Source organism: Rosa chinensis, chromosome 4 (genome assembly GCF_002994745.2).
Source record: "Rosa chinensis cultivar Old Blush chromosome 4, RchiOBHm-V2, whole genome shotgun sequence".
Lineage (NCBI taxonomy): Eukaryota > Viridiplantae > Streptophyta > Magnoliopsida > Rosales > Rosaceae > Rosa > Rosa chinensis.
In genome coordinates, this window is record NC_037091.1 from 64,622,020 (window position 1) to 64,629,973 (window position 7,954).

Consider the following 7,954-nt stretch of genomic DNA (forward strand, 5'->3'; position numbering starts at 1 on the left):
GTCTATTGGGACCACAGGTGAGACTCTCACTCGTCAACTAGAGACTACAAAAGACTGTTCAGAAAATTTGAGGGCCTCATTTGCTCGCTCTGGCTACCACCCATATTATTGGAATTCTTCCAAACGAAACTTGATAGTATTATGGGCAATCAAAACAAAGGAACCTTCCACGCGAAATGACTCAACAGTCAACACAAAAGACATAGTGTAATTCCCATATGTACTGGAGTTTCCCAGTACCACATAATGCAATCCACAACAAACCAGACATAAAACAGATTCTTTTTGCAAAGCAGGGATTTTTGATCCAATCTTTCCACCCCACGCTGTTGTAACTTAGAAGAATGCAAGAAAAAAATTATAAAAGCTGCAGATAACGAAACTATAATTTGTAAAGAAACCCGAGAATTCGATGTGATCGCAAAAGTACTCCTTTAATTCACATTATTCTGAGAATCAAAATTATATCGAGAAGTGTTTGTACTCGTCAAGACTCATTTGCCTGCTGTAGCAAGGCCACTGAAAACATCAAAATTACTAAAGGGTCTTATTATTAATACATTCAAAGACACCAAGCTTATGTCCTTTTTGATGTGCAAAATAAATCACGGTGTTACCGTGATTGTGGCCCTGTCCATCTATGTGATGACAGTTGGGGCAGATCGGCCAGTGAATTCTTGCATCTTGGAAAGCTTAAGAGCAACCTCAACCTGTATACAATTTACAATTAATCAGAGTCAGCTAACAACATTTTGGCTGGAGAGCACTAATGACCAGTAAGATGAAGATTTAACTCACAAGAGGAGCAAGTGCTTCTGAAGATTCTCTGCTAATTTTTGAAGGATCTTTCTCATACTGTTCAATGTAGAGACGAATGGTTGCGCCTTCTGAGCCAGTGCCTGAGAGGCGGAAAACCTGCAATCATGTTCAGGGAGCAGGGAAGAATGAATAGATCAAGTTAGCTGGAAAGAGTCTTCTGTAATAATATACAAAGAAATTTGGCCTACTTGATTAATCTTGATCTATGATTTCTTTTTAATTTTTAAAATTTTATATGAAGTGTTTATAGACAAAACTAGAAAACCCAGGTGAAGCAGAATCTTAGTTTTAGTATAAATGTCAATTTACCAATAGTTTTTTCCAGACTTCAAGCCAAACCACAAAAGAATATTTTCTTGTAAATCCAGCTGTGTTTATAAAATTCTAGCAGTCTTGAACACCAAATATTGATAATACAAACCTTTTACAGAAATAGCATCATCTTAGTAGGAATAATCTTCTTATGCCAGGGTCACATATAGATCTTGATTAAATGGCTAAACCATTAACAAAAGTTAAGTCAAATTACCAATCGTGATCCATCCTCAAACAAGTACCGAATACCCTGGTGTTTAGAGATGGAACCATCAACAGAATCCTTATATTCAAATTCATCACCCCCAGCAACATTGGCGACATCAGAGCGTATGCCTTTCACAATCCTGTATAAACAAACAGCCCCAGTATGTTAAAAAAAAAAAAAAAAAAAAAAGGAAAGAAAGAAAGAACAAACACTAAATATTTAACTTAAAAAATGTATTTTCTCATTCATGGTAAGCACCATGATTAACCATGAAAAAGGGGGAGATGAGGCAAAGATATTGTTACAAATATATCAATGAACAGTTTTTTTTTTTTGTCATTAATGAACAGTTTTTCTGATGGTGCCTCCAAGAAGCACGCCGCTGGTTGTCAATTTTCATAACACCAGTTTCTAGACAGTATTTGATACAGAAGATAAAAGGGGTTTGAAGCATAGTCTTAGAAATGACAAAGAAATAGAACAGCAGAATTTGCACATCTGACCAAGGAATTTTGTTGATATAGTGTCACAAACACATACTTATTGACTTCAGGAATGGAAGATTGCAAATTCACTAAAGATGTCATCAGTTCCTTTGCCTTCCCTGCATCCACATTCTTCAAGAAAGAATGTAAAATGATTAATACACTACAAGATTCTATAATTTAAAAAAACACCAAAAAATAATAGTATACCTCGTAGTCATATCGAGTATAATAATGGCGACCATAGGTAGACCAATGCTTGCGAACTATGTCCTCAACAGTTACAAGCTTGTCCCCACCAATGTTATCCTTATTTTTATAAGCAAGTATAGATAACCAAGCTAAAACTGCCCAGATACCATCTTTCTCGCGTATATGGTCAGACCCTGTCCAAAGACACAACAAATGACATTGCATTAAGATCGTATCAATTTCTAATAATTCCAAATGTTGATTGAATAATTTTAGAAGAAAAGAAAAGAAAAAAGAAAAAGTGAAAACAGACCTGTTCCAAAACTTTCTTCCCCACAAACTGAACATAAACCAGCATCCATTAGATTACCAAAGAATTTCCAGCCAGTGGGTACCTAGCATACAAAAAGAAAAAAGAAGTTAAATGTTTCCCCCAGCAGCTTAGGGTTCACATACAGAGTTTAGGGTTTAGGTGGAGCGGTGATAATCAGAGGGGTTCATGACATTTGAGTGAGAGTACCTCAAAGAATTTCAAATTCAAATGTTTGGCTACAACATCTAGGGCAGCAGAGGTGGGCATGCTCCTACAAGTGGGAAAAGTTCAAGAGATCATAATCAATAACATCTAGAATTTTAGGATATATCCAAAAGACAGACATACATTTAAAACATAAACTTTCAAACTTGCCAGATATTTAGATAAACTAGCAAGCAATTGGCCTGTTCAACTATTGCATGATACTTTGAAGTTTGAACTAAACTCTTATTCCATGCTTAGTTTGTAACCTTTCTTAACCTTCAGCAATCAATAAATATACCACATTAACAGAACACTAGGTTAAGCCGATGGCCTCATGGTCAATTGACACCTCCCCACACACTGGGGTGGGGGATCAGGACACTGGTTCAGTACCTGCTGACTTGTTGATGTAATTGACAAATGCTATACCACGGTTTCAAGATAACAGTGTGTTTGCAGAGAAACAAAAGAAGCTAAGCAGTCTATTCAAGTACCTGGCAACTCCTTTCAGACCAGATTTGAAGTAAGGTATGGCTTCAACTGCATTTGCAGCAATGATGGCTACAGAATCCGATGGGGTAACAAAAAACCTAAAAGAACAAGCGAAGTTGAAATCAATGCAAGTTAAAGACAAGATTACAGTTATACTAACAAGGCTGATACTACCTTTTCCCGAGGATCATGTTACGATCTGCATCACCATCAGCAGCAGCACCAAATTCTGGGGGATCTTGAGTATCTGATTTACCCAAACCCATACAAGCAACCAACTCCTTTGCATAGGTCAGATTAGGGTCTGGATGCCCTCCTCCAAAGTCCTCCTGTTTTCATGTGGTGAATCACAAGCAAAACAGGGTTACGCATACGAACAGAATGAGATCAAACTAAATAGTAAATCAAAGTTGTCCTGAACATAGAAAAACCTTGGGTACGCAGTTCAGTAATGAGCTTTCTTTTGCACCAAGCTCTTCCACAAAAATACGTTTTGCATAAGCACCACCAACTCCATGTAGTGCATCAAAACTTTAACAAGACAATAGAGATAAGTCACAGAGCCACTCACGGCCATAAGTATATCCCACAAACTCATCCAACAAAATAATGAAAAGTAGAATCCATCTACATACCAGAATGTGAACTTTGGAGACGATAACAGCTTTCGGATAGAATCAAAATCAAAAATTGACCTGGGAAATGACACGTGATAAGTGAATAAGTGATAGAAACAATGTCCAGATGTTATGGTATCAACAGTGGTGTAATCAATCTAAAGAGGCAGAGGATTTCTACATAAAAAAAGCTTACTTCATCAATTTCACATAATCACTTGCGGAGTCAAAAACATCAACAGTAAAAGTTCCCCCTTCAACCTCAAAGCTGGTTAGACCTGGTTTAGTGATATCTACCTGTGTCACACACATTGGGAGCTCTGTCATTACCGTACATAGAAAATACAAAACTGAATAGTTAAAAAGAAGGAAACTGTACAGTAATATAATATACTCAAACTCAGATTAAGAGTACCTCATGTAGATCCACAGTTAAGTACTCCTTTATTTGTGTTGTGTTCTCGTATATCTTGTTTGTAATCGACTCTGGAGCAGGTCCACCATTTCCCATGTTGTATTTAATGCCAAAATCCTGCAATCAGAAACAAAGAACAGAGCATATCATATTGTTTAAATAGGACTAAACATATAAGAAAAGGGGGTAGTTTCCAATCAGTACCCTGTAAAACAAATCTTGGTGATTTCCATTGTTTATATTGTTACTTTTTCCTAGTTCCAAATCACCCATTACAAGAAATATGCTACTATCCATCTCTTGGAACTAAGCATCATCTAGTACCTAACTAATACCAGCTGAGCTACAGAGTCATAAAAAATTATTGGGAATTCTTATCTCAATATAAGTAATATCACCTACCTCATTAGGACCACCTGGATTGTGACTGGCTGTGAGAATAAATGCACCTGATGCTTTGGATCCCTAGATTCAAAGTACAAACATATGAACCAGTTCCAAAACCAAACTTTATCCAAGAAGAAGGATAAGAGATTAATAATAATATTGAAAGTAACAATAATGAATACAGAGGTCTATATCTTAAAAAAAATATAACTTACATCTGCCCCAACTCTTTCACGTACAACGGCTGATACAGCAGGAGTCGAAAGCAATCCATTTTGACCAACCCAAACACTTTTTACTCCATTTCCTGCTGCCATCTTAATTATGATCTGTCAATAAAACAAATAAAACAAAAAATATCAGAATATATAGGACATTATAGTTTTCACTACAAGTCTTATCAAAAGAAGAAATAAACTGTCAACTCCCCCACCCAAAAAGGAAAGTGGGAGATTGGATAACCAACAACAGTTTAGTTACTAGAGACTGGGCATACATTATGGCATGGAAAACACATAAAGTCCATATGTATCATAAATACCGATAAAACATGTGTAGCTCTATCAGGCTCTCTTTTTGTGTGTGTGTGTGTGTGTGTGAGAGAGAGAGAGAGCAGCAACAATCTGCATTTTGAAAGAACATGAAACGCAAAATGACCTGAATTGCTTCCTTTGAAAAATAGCGACCATCGCCAGATACAACAAGTCTAGCACCTGCATTGTTGAGAAAAATGAGAAGTTAATATTTTAAGATTGAAAAAAAAAAAAAGAAAAAAAAAAGTAGAGAATTAGTTCAATATTAAGCTCCCCATGCTTTTTCCCTATACTTACAACAGTTGCAACAGACTTTGCAAACTTGCCACCATTTCACCTTTAACATAGGGCGCAATTAGTCTAACCTAAATGCCAAAACTATCTATTTTGGACAAACATAACTTTACTTCCTAACACAGAACAAAAGGATGTGACTATACCAATTTTCGTGCCTTATTAGCAAAAATTGACTTTGTAAATTCAGATTGAATTTTGCAATTCCATATATATATATATATATATATATATATATATATATATATATCCTATCCAGAGCGGAGGTCCGCTTTGAAATTAAAGTGTGAACTTCGAGTTTTGGGTCGCTTTTCGGTCGCATATCCACATCTCAACCATTCAGTTTTTAGGTACTAGTGTATAGATCATCTCTGCAAATTTTCAGCCAAATTAATGATCGTTAAGGCATTCATTACTGCCTTAAAGCCAGTACGGTTTAGGTTGACAGATTCAATCCGTCGATTGGTTTAAGCGAGTTAGATACCTTAACAATCATTAATTTGGCTGAAAATTTGCAGAGATGATCTATACACTAGTACCTAAAAACTGAACGGTCGAGTGTGGATATGCGACCGAATAGTGACCAAAAACTCGAAGTTCACACTTTAATTTCAAAGCGGAACTCCACTCTAGATAAAATCTCTGTGTGTGTGTGTGTGTGTATTAAGCCTTATTTTCTAAAAGTATAAATAGAAACAAAGAAAACATTGTATACCTTTAACTTGATCTGCTGGGAGGGCATTAAATGTTGACTGAACAAAATTTTGCAGGTAATTGGGTTGTATGAAAACTTTCACCTGAAAAGTACCACACACCACAGTACTAAAACAAATCAGTACACCTCAGTGTTGAACTTAGCTTAAAAAAGGTATGCATCTTCTAACACTCGATCTCTATTATCATTATATTGCCCTTTCTAGTTTTTACAAATTGAATCAAAACTCAAAAATTTGAAAAGTTCTCTAACAGGCGATCCTATACAAAACCATGAAAATAAAAGCCACTTACAACGATAACTGAAACATTACAGAAATGTGGTCGACTACTCCTTATGTTTTATTTCTTCATGGCCGCTAACATTTTTAAGAAACACAGAACACAAGATCTACGTGGAATCTAGTACAGATTGAACACAGTCGACTCCATATTTTCTCAAGACCAACCACAAAACATTGACATATAAGGATCAGTACTCAGATGACAATGATATCAAGTGCAAGATAGTTAGCGCATTCACCAGACAATAATTTTACTCCACATAGCATCTTTTTTTCTTTTGTTTAAAGCATTATCTCTGGCGAAATAGTAAGCCTGGAACAGATATTCTCATCAACTCAAGGACTCAATAGAGTGATCATCACATTCATCCATCCAAACCAGAATAAAACTACTATCCTTCTTACCTGAAACTTCACCAGTTCTCATTCTGTGCTACAACTATGATCTAATTCAATTACAAAACCACAAAGGATCTACAACTATACAGAGGTATCAAGCGATAATCGTTTGATCTAATAGAGATCAAACTGAAACAGATTTCAATCACAGGAACTAATCTGATGATCTAGTGCGAGAATTCACCGAATCGAAGAATTACGAACAGAGTAAACGAACGAGATAGATCGAGCTTCGAAAACATTTGATTAGAAATTTGAAAGAGGTGAGAGACGAACCTTCTTGCGGAGACCGGAGGTTCCAGGCTTCTGGCCGTCGAACGGCGTAGTCTGGACGCGCTTAATCGACATTTCCGTCCCTGAGAACAAAGCACGATTCAAATCGGAGCACACAGAAATGAACTAGTCCACAGTGAGAGAGAGAGAGAGTGAGAGAGAGTGAGAGAGAGGCTCACTGAGAGAGATGATTTATAATGAAAGGTGGTTGTAGCGAACGAGAACGGAATGAAACTTGGCCAAGTGTGTAGGATTTACGCTAGGATTTATTTTGTTTTGTTCATAGGGAAATTGGAGTGAGTTTGGGATCGGGTGACGTTTGTGCCAAAATATGCTGTATAATATTCCCCACGTGGCGGGTAGGCACGTAGTGAGGTGCTATCTGGGCCGAGATCCGAAAAGAGAGAGAGCGATTCGCACGGTTGTATGGATTCGCCTCACTGCCCCTGCCCTCCGGTGAACATTTCATCGCGTCGGGCCTCTATTGGATGAAATTTTCGGAAAGTTGAGTAGAATCTTAAAAAATTGGGATTTTGTCCATTTACCCCATTTCTAGGGATTTTTTTCCCACTTACCCCATTAAGTTTTTTTAATTCTCTCTTACCCAATACACTCTAAGGGAGTCTTCCCTAATACCTTTTTTTTTGTTTTTAATTTTTTTTAATACCATTTTACCCTCACCCCCTTGTTACTTAGAGAGAGAGAGAGAAAAAATAGAAGAGAGAGAAACCATGGGAGACTTCCCCGGAGCCCGTCACCGGCAGCCGGAATCCGGTCACCGGCCGCCGGAATCCGGTCATCGGTCGCCGGATTCCGGTCACCGGTCGCCGGATTCCGGCCAACTTTCGCCGGAATCCGGCCAACTTTCGCCGGAATCCGGTCACCGGCTGTCGCCCACTGGAACTTGCTGAAAATCTCACCGGAAAGTTTTTTTGCCCCCAATAGACATCTATTGCCCCCTAATAGAGGGGTAATAGACGTCTATTGCCCCCCAATAGACGTCTATT

At 37.6% G+C, this 7,954-nt stretch overlaps 1 protein-coding gene across 1 annotated transcript; it reads right to left on the reverse strand.

Annotated features, from left to right (window-relative positions):
* Nucleotides 1–408: 408 nt before the first annotated feature.
* On the reverse strand, nt 409–7,281 carry LOC112197974 (phosphoglucomutase, cytoplasmic). Its single transcript, XM_024338959.2, has 19 exons — nt 7,127–7,281; nt 6,951–7,030; nt 5,993–6,074; nt 5,108–5,163; nt 4,666–4,779; nt 4,466–4,528; nt 4,064–4,180; nt 3,845–3,945; nt 3,667–3,726; nt 3,463–3,562; nt 3,206–3,360; nt 3,034–3,129; nt 2,540–2,603; nt 2,333–2,414; nt 2,038–2,213; nt 1,883–1,959; nt 1,349–1,481; nt 799–915; nt 409–710 (listed from the first exon to the last, which is right to left on the reverse strand). The coding sequence occupies exons 2-19, from the start codon at nt 7,020–7,022 to the stop codon at nt 639–641; spliced, it is 1,737 nt and encodes a 578-aa protein (XP_024194727.1). The 5' UTR covers nt 7,023–7,030; nt 7,127–7,281; the 3' UTR covers nt 409–638.
* Nucleotides 7,282–7,954: the final 673 nt, after the last annotated feature.

What these genes read in the sequence shown, in the direction of transcription:
- LOC112197974 (XM_024338959.2), bottom strand. Translation starts at nt 7,022, where the DNA reads ATGTCGATTAAGCGCGTCCAGACTACGCCGTTCGACGGCCAGAAGCCT. An exon ending in GGTCTGAAAGGAGTTGCCAG is followed by an intron (nt 2,604 to 3,033) that starts GTACTTGAATAG and finishes TCCCACTTGTAG; the next exon opens with GAGCATGCCCACCTCTGCTG. An exon ending in TGAATTTGAAATTCTTTGAG is followed by an intron (nt 2,415 to 2,539) that starts GTACTCTCACTC and finishes TTTGTATGCTAG; the next exon opens with GTACCCACTGGCTGGAAATT.